This window comes from Panthera uncia, assembly GCF_023721935.1.
Source record: "Panthera uncia isolate 11264 chromosome C1 unlocalized genomic scaffold, Puncia_PCG_1.0 HiC_scaffold_3, whole genome shotgun sequence".
NCBI classification, from domain to species: domain Eukaryota; kingdom Metazoa; phylum Chordata; class Mammalia; order Carnivora; family Felidae; genus Panthera; species Panthera uncia.
This window is the reverse complement of record NW_026057584.1, coordinates 84,704,321-84,722,676: the sequence shown is the minus strand read 5'-3', so window position 1 is coordinate 84,722,676 and position 18,356 is coordinate 84,704,321. Positions and strand designations below refer to the sequence as shown.

General features: G+C 44.7%; 1 protein-coding gene across 5 annotated transcripts in view; it reads right to left on the bottom strand.

Annotated features, from left to right (window-relative positions):
* Positions 1–17,973, bottom strand: part of ZEB2 (zinc finger E-box binding homeobox 2) — a 133,612-nt gene extending 115,639 nt beyond the window's left edge. Inside the window, exons 1-3 of one of the 5 annotated variants that reach the window (XM_049616165.1) lie at positions 17,917–17,973; positions 17,505–17,773; positions 14,788–14,929 (exon numbers count right to left, since the gene is read on the bottom strand). In XM_049616165.1, coding sequence (XP_049472122.1) covers positions 14,788–14,860 — 73 coding nt within the window. In that variant the 5' untranslated portion in view covers positions 14,861–14,929; positions 17,505–17,773; positions 17,917–17,973. Of the gene's footprint in view, positions 1–14,787; positions 14,930–15,121; positions 15,172–15,196; positions 15,336–15,827; positions 15,981–17,504; positions 17,812–17,916 lie in introns of those variants that run through there. The other 4 variants (XM_049616166.1, XM_049616169.1, XM_049616168.1 and 1 more) reach the window with 4 other exon arrangements.
* Positions 17,974–18,356: the final 383 nt, after the last annotated feature.

Sequence of the window (18,356 nt, the reverse complement as noted above, 5' to 3'; positions counted from 1 at the left end):
GAAGAGCTATAGCTGTTGTCTGTGGAACGGGGATTTTTACAACAATTATTTTCTTTTTCAATCCCAACTCTAATTCTCCTGCTGTCTGTTAAATAGGACTCATTTGAAAGTAAACTCCCTTCATTCTTTTCTTCCTTGCTGGTAGCAATGTGCCTACCCTTACAGGTATTTGTAAGTGGTTTCTTTCAACACTGACTATCTTTTTAATAATGTATCTTTTTAAAAGTCTGCCCAGCCCATGTACACACAAGGTAACTTTTCCTTAGGAATTTATACGAGAATCCACTGTTGAAATAAATAATGACTTTCAACCAATGATCAAAGAAAAATAAATCTTTGACCCTAATAAGACTTTTTAAGACTGGAATCCCCTTTTAAAATGGATAACGGTTAAAAGGCTACTGGCAATCTATTTATTTCCAAAGCTGTGTTTTCACGTTGGCTACGTGTAAACTGGAGGAGGAAATGAACCCTAGGATCTTCAAAGTTAAAGCTTTTAAAATAAAGTTGGTATGTCGTATTTGAAAACATATTGTTTGGAATTTAAGTTTTAATATCTAGGAATAAACAGAGCATTAAATCAAGCAAAACTGTGACAAGGCCAATATGCACACGGACGATGCCAGGAAGGCATCTTCAGCCCTTTGTTCACAGCTTAACAAAACTGTGCCGTCACACCACTTTAGTTCAACAGTGCCTGTCGAATGGGCATCAGCAGATCAGCCAATGCCTGTCATACACAGAGCCTGAAGACGGTTTGAAAGCAAGGGCTTATTCGACCCCCAAGTCTAGTTGGAAAGTGGCGAGGATTTTAAATCATCTAGTAAGGACACCAACACCCACCCTCCTGCAAAGTTAGAAGAGATGAGAAAGAATGACAAAAAATATTGGTTTCAAAAAATAGACATGGAGGAGAAAGAAAAAAACGGACTCAGGCAAAGAGAGCACTTTTCATATTTGTGTTCTTTGTTAGAGCAATTATAAAAGTTTTGCAATCATAGTTTTTTTTTTCCTTAAAGTGACAATCCCAATACTGAAATAAAAAGTTTAATGTCATTGCTATTTTAAGATTTTTCCCACTTTTTTTGGCCTTTAAGCAATTGGATAAATGTTCTATTTGTGTTGTGTTATCAGGATAGGAGGGGGTTATTTGACAAAGAGAACCTACAACCCCATGTCACTCAAAGGAGTATCTCTTTAAATATATTTTTTGCTACATGGCTGTTTTTGTTGACAAAAATGCACAAACTTTTGAATTGACAGTCTCCTGAGCTCTGGTCTCTGTGAACATTTAATCTGTTTCCAAGTAGAAACCCGAGAAAACAAACCTGGTATAGAGAAGGATTGTTAACTTCCCTACAAGTTAACAATTAGAAAAAAAAAAAAAAAAAAAACAACACCAAACCGCCTTATTTTCGTCCTATAACAGTGATCATGAGATTTGGCTTTCAAGCTTTAATAAGTGCTGAGGAGGTGCCTCAGAACTTTGCTCCTGTTTAATTAAGTGTGCCCACTCCTCTTTAGGCATCCAATCAGATGCAATCAGAGTGAGCCCCCCAGAGCAGGGCTGCTGAGCCCCAGTGGTAAGAATTAGCTGAAGGTGTTCTGAATCTCTCGACCTTTCAAGTTCCTCCAGGATACACTGCTACTGAGATGCGTACAGGAGTTGAGATTTCCCTTACAGTAAAGTTGAAAAGCTCTTGCTCTCGAGCCCGCCCCCCCCCCCCCTCCGTCTTTCACTCTGCTACTGTCAGTTTACTGCCTGTTCTTTAGCTGTCTCTTTTCCAGTCCCTACCCTGTCAGTTTCTGGCCTGCCAATTTCAACTTGAAGCTTGACTGGGCTGATTTGATGCAAATACCTCCAGGGAAAACCCTGAAACTGATGAACAGTTATGTCAAGTCGATTTTGCACCATCGGGAAAAGGTAACCTCTGAGAGAAAAAAAACAACAAGGTTAAAGAGACAAGGGCTTTTCACGTGTAATACCTCTGCTGCACATCTCGTTCACTGTTTACCATCCCTCAGAAATTGTAACTGTCAGAATTAGTCCTAATTGCAGATGCGAAAGCTGCCATTATAATAAAAACAGAGGCAGTGCAGGCATTAAATGTAGCAGCCTAATTTGTGAGACTACAGAAAAGGTAGAGTAAATGAATATTTCATTACTTTAATTACCAGGGACTACTCTTTTCTTGCTGTCTTATGATAAGTGTTGCTGTAACTAGCAACAGCAAACATCCACTAAAACATAAAGTGCAATAATCGTCCTGCTGTCAGGATCACCGCTTTAAAATACGAGCCGGGAAAAAATATAATGGTTTATCTATTTCTTAGAGATTGCAGAAGTAGAAGATGGAAATTCATTTAATGTCAGGGGAAGAAAAAAAGCACACACAAAGGCACCAGTAAACAGGTTTTAGTCAGAGAATAATGGCTCCAAGAGAGAGAAGGAAAAAAATCCATTGGCTATACATTTGAAGTGTTAGCCCTAAAAGAATGCTGGAAAGTGAAAAGTAGGAGGGAACAGTGTTTGGATTTTTTAAGGCAAAATTTTGTTTTGTGTTGCACAACGTAATTGCTTGGACATTAGAAAATAAAAACTCCAGCGACTGGGGGAAAGACGAGAGGAAAGCAAGTGGTTTTCAAATGATTAAGCAAAGGTGGAAAAAGTTCAAGCTGGCAAAAGTTTAGAAGCTCGGTCCAGTTCCACTTAAAAAAGACTAGATAAAGCCTGCCAGAAAAAGACTTTGCCTGTAGTTTCAGAGTCCTGATTCACAAGATTTGGGAAGTTTCAATAATTACTCACCACTGACACCTTGAAAAACCCTGGGCATCTCTCTAGAAATGTCAGTTTCAGGTGGAGGGGCAAAGCGGGTGGGGAGGTGGCTGGATTGTGGGAGGGGGAGACGGACCTGGGAGTTTGGGGGGGGGGGTGTGGTTGAGGAGGTTGCTGAGACTGGTTGAAGCCAGCCTGTCTCTGCATTTATCACTTTGTCCCAGAGGAGGTGTTTGTTCAACACAGCAGTTTGACAGCACAAAAACACTGTGGCCAGAAGCCCTATCAAAGAACCTACTGACACATATCATTTGTGGTCTTGGTTTCACAGGGTAAGGCTACCTCACACTTTATCTGCACAAGTATAAACTCCACACATTTCTAAGTGTTCAGTATAGTTAAATTCCTGCCCCCCCTTTTTTTCCTTTTAAATATTATAAACACTACTTTAAAATACGATCTTTATTCCAGACTCCTGAATGCCATTTTAAAAACCATAATAATTTGCAATCAAGTTAGCATAATCCATGTTAAGGTTGGTAATACTGAAGGAAAATGGGGGGGGGGATAACAGTTTAAAAGCATGAAGCTTGTAATTTATCCTAAATAATACACTTAAAGTTTAGATTAATAGATGCAAGTAAGTTTTGTAAGAATCATGTGGCATAGGGAACACTTTTTCTTTCTTAAAATAAATCTTAGCAAACAGGAATCTACGTTAATTCTTCACCTCTACTATTTTCATAGGAATATATTTCATTCACAAGCTGTATGATTGTAGTCAAAGAGGAAAAGTCTCAGAGTTGGGGTTCGGGGGTGTATTTGTGTATGTGTGCATGTGGAATGTGTGCATATGGGCTGTATGTATGTAGTTTTCAAATTCCCATCAGCAGAGCAAAGGTGATGGGAAATCTTTAGAGGACAACCATTTTGTTTAGAGATTTTCCCCTTTTAATGGGTCTCTTTATTATGAAAACACAGCTTACTGAGTTCTTTATATATAAACCTCACCTCTTAAAACTGAGAAATCTCATGATGTGAAACACTTCCATTGATGTGCTTTGTGTCTAAAATAGAAAGTTAGGTACTTCCAAGAATAGGCAAATTGCAAAGTTTCTTTGATTACAGTTACTCAGATATATAAGACAATATAGATACAATTTAAACTAAGCAACAGTGAAGCCTGTACAGTACATTGCAGGTCACTTGGGCACTGAATTCCTTGAAATTTACTCTTCTGTTTAAGGTAGAGGAAAAAAATCTCAGATCTTAAATAGCATGATATCTTCCTCTGTTGATTTATTAGATTGCTCATTTATAGAAGGGAGTGTCTATCACCTGATCGGGAGTACCTTTCTTTCCTAGAGTTGATTATAAAAAGAAATACGAAATTATAGAAAGAACAAAAATCACCATATTGTCATATTAACAACCTAACTATTAGAGAGGAATCCATTACATTTTTTTTTTTAATGTAGAGTATGTTTTGACTTTTTGTCATGGGAAATCATTAATGACAATGACCTGTTCCCAAAAGAATGTACTTATTGACCTCCATCGCCTGAGATCATTTAAAAATGTTTCCACCTTATTGTTGTGACTTAAAAATACACCTTCATATATTTGCTCTTGTGATAAAGTTAGCTAAACTGACCAGTACTGCGTTTGTCATTTGCTTGGAAAAATATCTTCACTTAAGTGGGATTTAAAATTTTAATTTCAAGTTCAGAATTAGGTCTCCTCCAGTTTGAAGCAGAGTGTGTGTGGGTTTAGGTTGAAATAACACACAGCAACCCAGAAAGATGAATAACTGAAAACAGATTATATACAAGAGAACATGACATTTAAGCCCATGGATTACAGGAAAAGTGACCCGGGATCTTACTTTTATAGTAGTGTTTTGGTTTTTTTTTTGTTTTTTTTTTTAAAGGAAAGGTAACTTAAATGTGCACACAAGCCCTTCAGTATTGTCTTTTCATTCTAACAGTTCCTTCAAATCTCAGCCCCTCAACTCAGCTTACTAACAGAACTAAGTTTGTAAAAAAAAAAAATCATAAATCATTATGACGATTACATTCCTCCACTGAAAAATGAAAGCAAAGTTCGGATCCTCCTCGAAATATTTGTTCCCCTTACATCCCTTACGTGTCCCCCCGATGCTTGCTCTTCCAAAGTCTGGTTTTCAGAAGAGCCCATATTAATTTCTAACCAAGACTCCAGCATCCACTGTAATGCACTGGGCTTTATTAGCTCTCAAATGTTCCTGGGTCACAAACACACAATATCAGATGAGACACTGACCATCTTCCTTCTCTCTTCAGCTCCTCTAACTTTCCTGTCAGGAGTCTGACAAAACACGCACAGTTACTGTTGCTGAGGGGAGACAAAGTTTAACTTCTGGGTTGGCAATCGGGGAATAATTCATGAGCAGATTTCTAGCAAATGATATGATTTGCTAAATTTTGGTCTTTGATTTATATTTATGTACTCCTGCTACTGTTAAGGTTTTGCCAACCTCAATTAGATCATGAATGAGATCATTTTAATTCAGCCCCCAAACTGTGACCTGACCATGGTCTGAAAGTGTTCAAAAAGTAATTTTAAGCCTCCCTTTGATTTGAAAAGGAATACTGCATGCTTGGTCGTTCATACAAATAACATAAAACTTAATTATTGGATGATTTGGCAAAGGACCTTCTTGCCAAACAACAGTCAATGCCAGCTACTGTGATGCTGGCTATGCCCGGGCCCCCGAGCACACAGCCCCCTGTATACGGCATTTGTTCATTGTGTCTCAGGGCAAGATGCTTTCAAATAGGATTCGTGGATCTGGGAGGCAGGGTGCAACTCGAAGGGTGTACCATATTTATAACTCCAGTTAAAAAATGCTGTCTCACCTAGAAGGGAAGTAGATCTGCGCTGTCAAATCACCAGGAGGCTGTGACAAAGGGAGCTTGCAGCCTGACACACGGTGTAACAACATAGCAAACACCTTTAATCCTGTCATGTCTCATACCCTTTACTTTCTCACACATTTGTGGCTGCTTGAACGTTGACACCTACACTCTTTTTCGAAACTAAATAAGGCAATCTTATTTAAGCCCAAATGCAACACCTGTAAAGTTATTCTTGTGCCCAGCAAAAAATAACCATTAACTCCTTCCTCTTATAAATGCCTCTCTGCTTGCCTTGGCAAGTCTCACGTTGGTAACAGTCGGCCTGAGGCCCTGACTCTGAGGTTCACATGACCTTCCGAGCTCCGAAAGATAGGCAACACTTCCCCCTAGAAAAGATGCGAGGGCTGCGATAGTGTCACTGTCCCAACTGGCCTCTTACAGCTTTTTGAGCTGAAGCCCCTTTCTTCATCACAAACTTCTGGTGTCTTTTATAGTAAGGAGAGAGGCCCCAGCTGCTTCATTCCCTCTAGCTACCATAGTCTAATATTTTAAAAGCTGGAAATGAAAATAGCTTTTCTAAAGATATTTCCTGGAATTTTTAATGTGCTGCCTTGATTCCTTTTTTTTTCTTGCCAATTATAAACCACCATTTGGAGGGCTTATGAGCAATGTAAGTCCACCTCATCTAATTAAACCACATTGTTTTAAAAGCTTGAACAGTTTTCATGTCTACAAGACTTGTCTGAATATTAAACTGCTAGAACCAGAATTCTGAGTGTCTTTGGAGAGCCAGGATTTTATCTGCTGAGTGCAAAGGGCCAGGCACTCAAAGAGTTAAGGAGTGTTCCCGCATTGCTGGGTAGGTTAATATCACAGCTGCCTGGTAAAGCATTATCCCGGTACCTCACTTAACAAAAGCCTCCTTTTGCAAACAGACTCCCACTTTCCCCCCAAGTGTCCAAAGGTGTTTACTGAAGTAAATCTGCCTAAATCCTTCACTGCTTGGGTCATGGGGGTGGATAGGAGGGGTGGAAGGTGTAGGGATAATCTCTTTTTGTAAATTCTGTAAATCTTCTGGGAAAAAGAAAAAAAAATCAGGAATCTCTGTCACATGCTCATGTACAACTTCTAATATCTCTGCTAGTTTTGCTCTTATAAGTGAAATCCGCACCGTGGCTATAAGAACAGCCCCCATTTCCAATTATTCACTCGAAGCGATTGCACTTCTAAACTTGCGTGTGTGCGCGTGTGCGCGTGCGCGCACGCGCATTATGTACTTAATCTATCTGTTGAAAAACTGTTGGTATCTAAAACTGGTTTCAGAAAGGAAAAAAAAAAAAGACAAGGCAGTTTAGAAGCAAGATAATGTAGCTGAAAAGTTGTCACGAGAGCTTTCTGCTCTTGCTGTGGTCTCGTTCCGATACCATTAACTGCATGTTACTTTTGCATGTTGAAAATGGAGGCAAATAACACAGTAAAACCTGACAGGTCCGCCTGCAAGGGTTTAAACAGTTCCCAGTAAGAAGGAGCCCTTGAGGCATAAACTTTCTCTCTCAGGAGAACGTGAATACCACCAACCCCTCCCTACAAATCTTGAAGCATCCAGTTTGAGATACAAAAAGGCTGTCATCTCACAAATGTTAAACATACTAAAAAAATCTGAAAAAAAAGTATGAAGAAGGTGTGAAAAACGTGGCACTTTACAGCCCTCAAAGCTTTTTAAAATAGAACAACTTTTCCCCCTAAAATTCTTTTCAGAGAATTTTTTTTTTTTCCTTTTTGGCTCATTTGAGAGTTTCTTTCTTGGCTTTTTTCCCCTTTCATTTGAAAATATGAATTATCATAAAAAGTCAGGGGAAAAAATGGGAAAGTCTTTTCCAGTTTTCCTGAAGATTTATCAGCGTGTTCAGGCTGGGTGTAAGCACTTCTCCCTTTTTCTCTGGGCCAGACACCCATCCCTGAAACCAGAGCAGGGCCTTGGGAGACTTTATCCCTTCTCTCCTCCAGAGCAGCCTCCAGCTGCGCCCCCCCCCCCCCAGTGCCCTTACCTCCCTGGTCTGATGGTAAACAATAAGTAAAGCCAAATAGTAGGCAGCACTCAAGATGGGAAGTCCACACACCTGACCCCAAGTCTAACAGGCTTCTGAGGGAGAATTTGATCCCTCTCTGACACTTTTTACCTCAAGTGTTGAGCGGGTGGCCATGAATAGTACAGACATGCCATCTTGTAACACTATATGCCTGTCAGGAGGGACAAGGCCTGGTCAAGCATCAACTATATAAGGCTGGTAACCAGGGAAAGCCCAACAAACAGCCACAAACACCTAAGTTATTTTACTCAGCTACTACCCTCGGCCTCTCTCCTCTTCTCTCTCCTCTCTCTCTCTCTCTCTCTCTCTCTCTTTCTTTTCATCTTGGCTTTCTGTGGCAGAATGCAAATGGAGCCTGCCGGCGGTGAAAGGGCTGAATTGTGATTAAGAAGAAGAAGAGCTCCTTTCTTTGTTCTCCCCTCAGGGGATGTTTACTGGGAGAGACACAGCGGATCAGATATGAAAGGCATTCAGGTCAGCATTGATGTGAGCGAAAGTGAAATCATACCTAAGGCATTCAAAAGACCGCCGTGTCAGGGGTTCAGCTAACGGTGCAGCTACTGTGCGTGTCTTCCCGGAGAGGCAAAAATCTTTTCACAGACTAGCGATTTTTTTCTCCCTAATTTACTACAAAATTATTAAAGTTTCCCCACCCTATTTACCTCCTACCAGATGACACAAGAGTTAGTATTTTCTCTCCTTATGGACCACACGCGAAATCAGACCAACTTCTAATAACTGTATTACCTTAATGAACCAGCAAGGCACCATCTGAACTGTGAAATCTTTCCTTTTTTAAGCAGATGTATTCATGTGTGATACATATATGCATAATATGTAGGGGAGAACTGAATGAAGAGAAAAGCCAAAAACACACACATGGATGGCTTTTCCTCTCACTTTTCTCAGAGGAAACACAAGACAACACACACACACACACACACACACACGCACACACACACACAGTATAAAAACAATACAGAACACCTTAAAACGAAATTCTTTATTTACTTTGTAACTACTAGTTACACTTTTCCTGAGAGTTTTCACTCTGACAGGACTGTCACCCAAGATAAAAGTGGCACATAGCTATTAAGGCAAAGACTTCCATAGAGTCTTCTGATTATTACTGCTTTCCTTTTTAAAAAATGCTTGATGAAATACTTGGATCTTACTTTTTAAAAGTTTACACTCCCCACAGCCCAAATAGTCATTCAATAGGTTTTCCAAGTGGTAAGCTGACGCTGTTGGTATAAACAGAGCTATGTAAATATACACAAAATTCACAAATCACAGCAAACATACAAATAATGGGGAGGTGCCTAGATGTTTCAAGGCTTAAAAATGAAAAGGAAAATCACATTTCATCTTCCGATTGCTAAAGAAAGAAAAGAAATTGGGAGGGGGGGAAGAGGACTATATTTATTGGTTTTAAATCATCCTTCCCTCTGCTCTGAATTATTTTTTTCAACCCTCACATCTTGGCGAAAAAGCATATTTGAGCTTATGTTAACATCTGCTTTTGTGGTGACATTTAATTCTGTATATTTTCAACTAGTGTTTCTGCATCACAGATTTTCCTCCTTTATTTCTTTGCTCTAAAAAGACAACCAAAGAGCAATCAAAAAGGTGTCTGACTTGGCCATTCAGACAATTGCCCCCTTGTGGGAATGCAGGAATGAATGGTACAGTGGACACCCCAGCACCATTGACGTTATAAACATGTAAATGAAACACATTAGGGCAGACAATCAATTGTCTGTGAGCATTGCAAACCTGCACTCCCTCTCTCTGTGACAGGCACAAAATAGTGTCTACCTTGGGAAGCCACGGTGCTGGAGAGGAAAAGGACAAAGAGTTCCCTTTCACACAGAAGAAAATGCACCTTAAAAGCCTTGGAAGAATGCAGATGACAAAAACTGTTGTAGGGAAAAGAATCTCCCACATCTTAGAATAAACGCGGCACTGCTAGAGAGCTGGCCACACTGTCCTTCCCTACCTTCAGGGTAGACATACATTTTCCCAAGGAAATATACTTAACACGGCATTAGGGGCTTCAAGAACCTCTTGGAATTTTCTTTACTTTGAGCAAATTAAGCCACCAAGGAGGGAAGCATCGCATACATGTGACATAGCAGTTTGGCAGGGAACTTTAATCTTGGCTTTATTCAAATCATATTCGGAAATAAATGCTTGAAGACATGAATTTGTTTTTATTTGGCAACAGAAGAACAATGTAAAGTTTAAAATCCTTAGCCCGCCCTTACCCCTGGTGGAGCGTCCCACTGTGGGTGCCAGCAGGCTAGTGGCTCTGCTACGAAAGCAGGCATGTTTCTGCCCCAGTGGACTTAGTTTTCCCAAACCGAAATAAAACAAATAGATCAGTCTAGATACATAGCCCCCAGTCCTGTGTGTGTGCAGCATGACGAAACTTGCACGGAGATCTCCACAGAGAGAAAAGGATGGAGATAGCTATCTTTGGAGTGCCCTCAGTACTGGTACCTGCCACACCAACTGCCTTTGAGTGCTTTGAGAATCAGCAAAACCAGTCTCCCTATAAACTCATCAACCCTGTGAAGCAAGCTACTTGCAAAAGATTTCCCTACTTGCAAAGATAACCAAGTTTGAAGCGATTGTAATCCGAGGGAAACTTCCCTGCCTCAGTGTGTACTAAGGGGCTCTGACTCCAGGCAGCCCCAGCCCAACTTCACCTCTCGGAGAGGACAGACAGGAGCCACATCCTTGAGAAGGGGCTCAATGCATTTCTTTCCCTTTTTACTTAAGCATCTCTGAAACGGAAGCAACTTCTCCGTCCTCCACTGCCTCTAAGCATCACCACCAGCGCCTCCACTCCCTTTAAGGAAGTGGTAAGGAGAGAGGGCTTATCTTAAAAAAGGATAATCATTTCTGCTCATCTGATTGCTTCTCCCCTAGGGTCCAAAGCCCTGAAAACATCCAACTTTATCCCTTGTCTTTACCACTGGAAATCAGAGACCAGAGGCATTTGTAAATATCTCCCCCGCTCCCCCACACAATCCCCAACCCTTTAACTGAAAGTTTGAAGACAAATCAAATTTAACTTTTTTTTTTCTTTCCTTCTTTCTTCCATTTCCTTTCCCCCTCCACTCCTAATTCAGTTTTCATTTAAAAGACGGCTTCACTCCCTTCTCTGAAGCAAGCAGTTTCCAGATTTGATCTTTGTCACAACCTGCATGTGTATGTGCGATTTCTCAGAGGCTGATGCTGGAAGGCAGTGGGCTGGGGAGGCTGGCCCATCTTCCAGGCTCCTCAGGAGGCAGGAGGGAAGCCGGAGCATCCCCAGGAGCCGAAGCCCCAATCAGGGGCTAAAGCAACAAACTTTGCAAGTTACAACCCCGGCCGCGCCAGTGGTAGGCAACAGCCGGGCATCTCTCGCTCCAAGTGCTCATTTCTGTCTCCAAGGCTGTGTGGAGATAGTGGGGTATAATCAGGGGGATGGAAAAGGGGGGGAGCTGGGTTTCCCCCCTCCTCTCCAGCTTCAGTGAAAGTGTTACAAAGTGAGTCAGGCGACTGAAGATCATCTGACTGAACTTTCTTGAAACTGACACACATTCTTGTCTGCCGGCAACTTGCTTTTTGCCTCCTTCCCCTCACCCCTCTCCCCCTTTCCTCCTGCACATCTTATTTTCTGGGAAGAGATTTCATCCTTTCCATGTGGGGGAAAGGAGACTGTCAGCTATGGATTAATTTGGCCCTGGCACTGTCTTTGCCAAGCATCTTGCTGGCCTGAGAATCTTGAAGGCTGGATTTTAGATTCTTGTTTCTCTCTTTGCACATTTATTACCCTCAAACTGCCTCCTTCTCCTTTGCTTTTTAATAATTGTGTACAGCATCGTCTTCTAACTCACGTTCTTGACCAGCCTTTCAAACACACACACACACACACACACACACACACACACACACACAATTGCTTTACATGTTTTTTCTTCTTGTCGCCTCCGTCTATATATACATTGTTGACTTCATTAAAATTATATAAAGTGCCATTCTAGTTTCCTGGATGACCATCTTTTTTTTTTTCCTTGCAGCTTCTTACTTCTGTGATTAGTATTGCCATTATTCCTTTCCAGGAATTTCTATATGATTTTGATAAGCATCATCATATTTAGTGTTATCAGCAAAGACACAAGCTCAAAAGTGACATCTTTTCCATGAATCCAGGAAAGAAGAAAAATCCACTCAGTTCAGATAAATCCTGGCAATTCCCAAAGGGAAAGGCATTGGATATGTGCTTGATGAGAAAGAAAATGAAAACGGGGGAAGAAAACTCTTCTACCTGCTTCTCTAAACCAGGGCATTTTGCTCAGTCAGATTAAACCCAAGGAAAAACACTGACAAGTAACTAATTCACAGCATGTTTTACACAGATTATTCGGAAAGAGAGACAGGTAGTAAAAGTTAGAGAAGCTGTAAGCAATGGAAGGCTTGCTGGTAAGTATGCAAGGTCTGAGATAAATGCCTCAAAATTTGCAATTCAACTTTCCATTTCGGAGTGTTGAGGCTTCTCCCAAGTTACTAGTTGGGCGGAGGGGATATGGTTGCAGTGTCCACAGCTGAGCACCTCCCTGGCACTCTGTTTCACCTGCGAAGCCCCCAGCAGGCCTTCCTCTCTGCCAACCCCCACCCCTCAGGGTTCCCAGGAAGCCTGGAGCCTTCTGTTTCCCCAGACCTGGGCTCTGGCCTGACCTCACTGCCGGGGCCAGGCTGGTCATCGGTGGCAAAATCCCGAAGGGGGTGGGAGGAGGCAGGAAAGCAGAAACAAACATTCTAAATAGTCTCTTCTGCAAAAGAACACTTCTGGGAACCTTGCTTTATATCTCATTCTCTTTTCTCTCAGAAAAAAAAAAAAAAATGACTGTTTAACATAAGAAAAAAAAGCCTCCTTGACACAAAGCTTTTGTTATCCAGTTGATCAGCACCGTGCTTTAGATACTTGTAAGAGGGGGAAAAAAGCCCCACAACAGACATTGATTTTAGAAAATCAATAACCAACATTTAATAAAAGGAACAGAGGAAACACAAGAGAGGAGAGGGGGACATTAGGTATAATTTTAGTGTCTACTAAATTACCCAGAGATGGGGAAGGGGAGGTCTCCTGTGTAAGGACCACCTTAAATAATGCCAGATACCAGAATGAAGAAAAAAATTAAATTAAGAGAGAGAGAGACAGAGACAGAGACAGAGACAGAGAGAGAGAGGGAGAGGGAGAGGGAGAGGGAGAGGGAGAGGGAGAGGGAGAGGAAGAGGAGAGACTGACTTAAAAAGAGGCAGCCTGAACTGGATCTTGGGGAAGCAGCTCAGAATATATTATTGTACTTGTTTTTTTTTTTTTTTTTTTTTTTGTAATACTAAGCCAAGCAAATAGATCAAAGGCAGCACAAAGGGAAAAGGCAGGATAACGTAACGAACAGTTTCTGACTAAAATTCCTCTATCACTCCCCCATATGGCTCGACACCTCCACCACAACAAGCAAAAGATACACACACACACACACACACACACACACACACACCCTAGAGAGGCAGAGACAGAGAGAGAAGCATCATTTGTCTCTAATCAAAATTCTCTCGTCTTTGTGTTTTCTCTCCCTCCAGCACCCCACACTGCGCCCCCGGCCGCCCCCTCCCTGCGCCGCGCAGCTCCGGGGCAGGCCGGGGGCGCGCACAATTGTCCTCTCTAGAGGAAAGTTGCTCCAAGTGGGCCGGGCGGTCCCCGAGAGGTGCGGGCTGCATTTGCGGGAGGCCGGAGGACGGGCTGGCGCCGCGTCCCCACGTCCGGCTCCGGAGCGTCAGCGCGGCCCCGCGCCGGGTGATAAAGCTGAGATCGAAGGGAGCGAGAAGTTTCCTTTCCCAGTCTGAGCTGGCGCTAGTTCGCTTGTTTGTTTTGGGGGGTTGGTTTTTTTCTTTTCAAACTCAGTATACTCTGTCAGCTACCCCCGGCACCCTCTCCGGTCCCCAGCTCTCTCCCCTCCCCCAGGCTCCTTCTGCGCTCTTGCCAATCACTTTTCTCTTTTATTCCCACGATTTTGTTCGGGGGTAATACCTAGGGGGTCGATCTCTCTCTCTCTCTCTCTCTCTCTCTCTCTCTCTCCCCCCCCCTTCTCTTCATCCCTTCTTTGCCTTTCTCCAAGACGGACTTTATTAACAGCCACCCCTTTAATCTCCCACCTCTGGTCGGTGTGTCCCTCTCGCACCCCCATCTCCTTCCTCCTTCCTGACTCAGCTTGGATAACGGGCTCCTCCTGACCATGTAGAAAACTGCCCAGAAAAGTCTCCCTGCTCTCCGCGATTCCGCCAGTCCCCGGCGTGGGGCCAGAGCCCGCTGGAGAGGAACCACCCACCCCCGAGCCCGCGCCGACCCCGCCGGACCCCGCGCAGGGCCGGCCGGGTCCCTCCCACCCGAGGTCGGGGCGCGCCCGGCCGGGCCCCGCTGCCCGCGGACCGTTACTTGGCGTACGGAGAGGCGGCCGCGACACTCCGGCAAGAAACTTTAAGCCTCGCGGAGGCGCAGCCCCAGGCCCCCTCTCCCGCCCTCGCAGTTCCTCCGCCACCCCCGCCCCCCGCCCCGGGATCCTGCACGACCTGGCGCCCGGGCCCCCGCCCTGCCCTCGCCGGACGCTCCCGCAGCCCGGCCAGGGGACCCGGCGGACCGGGCGCCAGCGGAGCGAGAGGCGGAGGCAAAGGGAGGGCGGAGGCGGGGGCACGAGGGGGCGGCAGGGGTGGGGGCGCGGGGCCCCCGCCGGACCCCGGGGCTCGGAGCCCCCCGGCGCCCCGCGCTCACTTTGCCCGGCACTTCCCCAACTCCCCGGGTCCAGTCGCCGCGCGCGCCGGGCTGCGGCGCCGGCCACGGAGAGAGGCTCGCCCGCGAGCCCCGGGCGCCGCCGCCGCCGCCGCCTCGGCTCCCTTTCCCTTTCCCCCGACTTCTCCCCGGGTCTCCAGCCGCGGAGTGGCCCGGAAAAGTTTGGTTCGGGCCGCTTCTTACCGTTTTTCCTCCTGGGATTGGCTTGTTTGCGCCTCTTGCACCGGGGGCCATCCGCCATGATCGGCTGCTTCATTGATAAGAGCGGATCAGATGGCAGTTCGCATGGACTCGGCGCCCTGCTTCGGCAGCACGCAGGCTCGATCTAGCAACCAAACACAGCGACAATGTGGGCATCGCCCGCGCCCATTGAAACGCGCGCGGGCCGCCCAGGGGAGCCGGGCCAGGGCCCCGGCGAGCACCCATCCGCGCCCCCCAACGCCAAAGCGAAACTTCGGCGGCCCCCTCCCCGCCCCCCACCCCCAGCCTTGGCCCCGAGGCGCTTTGTGTTTGTTACTGTTTGCTGTGTTGCACCCGCGAGGGGATCAGAGAGACAAGAATTACATCTTCAAAATGAGTCATAACTCCTGACCGTATGAGGGAATGCACACGGCGGTACAGTAAGGCTGCTTGACTCAGGGCTAGGCGGACCCTTTCCTCGGAAAAGTCCTCAGCCCGGCTCGGGAACTTGGGGTGAGGCGAGGCTTTCTTTCGCTCTCATCTTGTCTCACCCCCCCCCACCCCCCACAACCCCATTCCCCAGAGGAAACAAACAAACAAACAACGCGAAGCAGCCCCCGGATGAAGCACACTCGGGCAAATTGATAATAGTAATTATAGGAAGCCCACTCGCCCCGCGCCCCCTCCCCTCCCCTTTTGGAGTTTATCGAGGCACTGTCTCTGCCTCCCCCCAGTCCCCCGCCCCCAAATTAAGATTTCCCGTTTCACGCCGAAATAAGAAGTATAATTATAAGCCTCTTTGGACACCGTCGCTTCCCCCCCCCCCCCCCCCCCCCCCCCCCGCCACTTTGACAATATTTACTTAAGTATTTTTCCCCCACCTCATTCACACACATGCTCCCCCACACTGGTTCCCTTAAATAGTTCCAGTAGAATTTTTTTTTAATCCCCTCAAGAAAGGAAAGAGAAAGTCCAACCGCTACGGCAATACTTTTAAGCTCTACTAAATGATCGTATCCTTTCTGGCTTCGAAACTTTTGTACCTAAAAATCGAGAGAGGCGCTGCATTTTTTCAGCTGAAACTGTCAAAACTTGGAGAAGGGGAACCTCGGAGGCAGGCAGGAGAGGAGGAGAATCCCGAAAACTCGGTGGAGGTTGGGAAGATGCTGTGCCTCGAGGATTAGTTTAAACAGGGGCTATAAAAGATGTAACAGATGCAAACTGTAACACAAGGGCCATTAACCCTTTCTCTGCCGAGCACACTCAGTCCCCACGCCCCGCACCTATTGTCTCCCGTGCTAGAAGCTTTGCAGAAAACCTGGAAAGTGAGTATCAGTTTCCAGACATTCGCTGAGAGGGGAGGGGGGCAGAGAGAAGGGGAAGTGGATGATTTAGAAAGCACCTTGAATTCAACCTAGGCATAGGGAGTGACTTTTATGTTTGACACGTTTTGTCATTTCTTGGCGTTCTATTGATTTGAAATGGTTGGGGAAAATCCTGAAATAAGGGAATGGTCACACAAGTGTCTGGGATGAAACAGCTGGCCTGTCTGTATTCATGCTGAGACTTACACACGATTGCATATAAATACATGTTTAATAAAGTAAGCTGCTAGTTTTATGAGCGTGTGTGTATGTGTGTGTGTGTGTGAGAGAGAGAGAGAGAGAGAGAGAGAGAGAGAGGACATTTGTGCTGTAAACTTTATCTTTGCCTGTTATTTCTAACTCTGGAGTTAGTAATCTTGCCTTCATCATTATAGGGGGAGCATGTAAAATACATAAGTAGGTGGGAGATAAACACATTCATGTTAGCCGGGCTCATCACTGTTCCTGGGAACTTCTGTTATCTCTCTCGACTTTTCAGTGCCAAAGTATGGAATGGGATATGTGTGTGCATGTGTCTCCTGCTAAATCCATGTCTATATTACTCTGCCATTTAAAATACAATTTCAAAAGTTATCCTTAATTTTAAAACTCTGATATCCTGACAGCAGCTTTCTTCCCAGCTGTAGTGACCCCCCCCCCCCAACACACACACACTTTGGTAAACGACTCGAGTTCCATGAGGACTTTCACTTCTTTATTTATCATCACAGAAGTGAGGTGTTACTTCACATACATACACACACAAAGAATAAAATAAAGAAATGAAACTCGCTAAGCAGACAAAAACAGGCAACTTTCTGCTTAGAAAACAGCCTTCTCGGGTGGGAGAGGATGCACTGCCATATCTAAGAGAAAGACTTGCCCCTGAATTTGGTAGGTTTGTATCGATCAAGTTTTGTAATTATTCACAGGTATTTGCCAAGTTTTAATTGCTGAATACAATGAATTGGCAGTAGATGCAAAAATAGAGCAGAATCTCTCCCCTTGAAGAGTTTTCATTCCACCATATAGTTCTCAATAAAACTTTTCCTAGGCTGGGTAGCAAAAGGCACCTTTGGTTACCTGAATGGACAGGTACAGGGCAAATTATTTGGGGGAGGAAAAAAGAAGAGAAAAGGAAAGAGAGAGTGCCGGAGAGCCAGAGAAATCAAAGAAGTCACTCTTGGGAAAAGCTTGCCATAAAGGAGCTAAACCCACCTGAAATTCCTGCCCACAGACACTCCTTCTCACTTCAGACTCACATCCCCACTTAAAAGGAGAAAAATCATAAAAGGAGGGTGGGGGATGACCATACCAAAAGGGAATAAAAAGAGAGAAAAGGGGAAAAAAACCTACCTGCGAAGTCTTGTTTGTAGTTTTGGCCAGAAATGGTGAGAAGAAAAAGCATGAAGAAGCCGCGAAGTGTGGGGGAGAAAAAGGTGGAAGCGAAGAAACAGCTCCCGGAGCAAACTGTACAAAACCTCGCCAAGAGTGTCGGGAGGCAGGACCGTTATTCCTGCGGAGCAGGTTAGAACTGATCTCTTTCGGCCACTCCAGGAAACACAAACCTGGGGACGGACTGACGTGTTACGCCTCTTCTAATGACATTTTTTTCTTTTTCTTTTCTGTAGGAGAGAGAGGAGAGACCCTGAAACACGCGCCACCTATCTTTGTGGGGAGGGATAATTGAAGCGCCCTGAGCGTGAGCATCATGTGAAAACGTGATCGCCAAGTTTCTCTCTGGGAAAGGATCTGGGATAGATTATACCTTGAAGTCTCCGCAAACGCTTTAGTGGAAGAAATGAAATTCCACCTCCCTCCCTTCCTCTCTCCCTCCCTCTCGCCTCCCTCCCCCCCTCCCCCCCTCTCTTCCCCACGCCCCCCCCCCCCCCCCCGTCAAGCCTTTGGCATCATTATCCTCATCACTAAATCCTACAGAGTACAGGGCGGAAAACGGTGCACACCATTCACAGAACTGGAGAACTCTAAGGGGCGAAAGTTAAAGGGAAAGATCCCGGGTCCTTAATCCAGATCGCCTCTTCTTATACAGATATTTCTAATGGCCAGATTTGAGATGCACATTAAGTTGTGTGGATTTCTCAGCACGTCTTCTGGAACTAAATTCTTTGCCCTTTTTCTTCTTTTATTTTATTTTTTTTTTCTTTTTAGATGGCAGAGCCAGAAAAAAAAAATGCTGCATGTGAACTA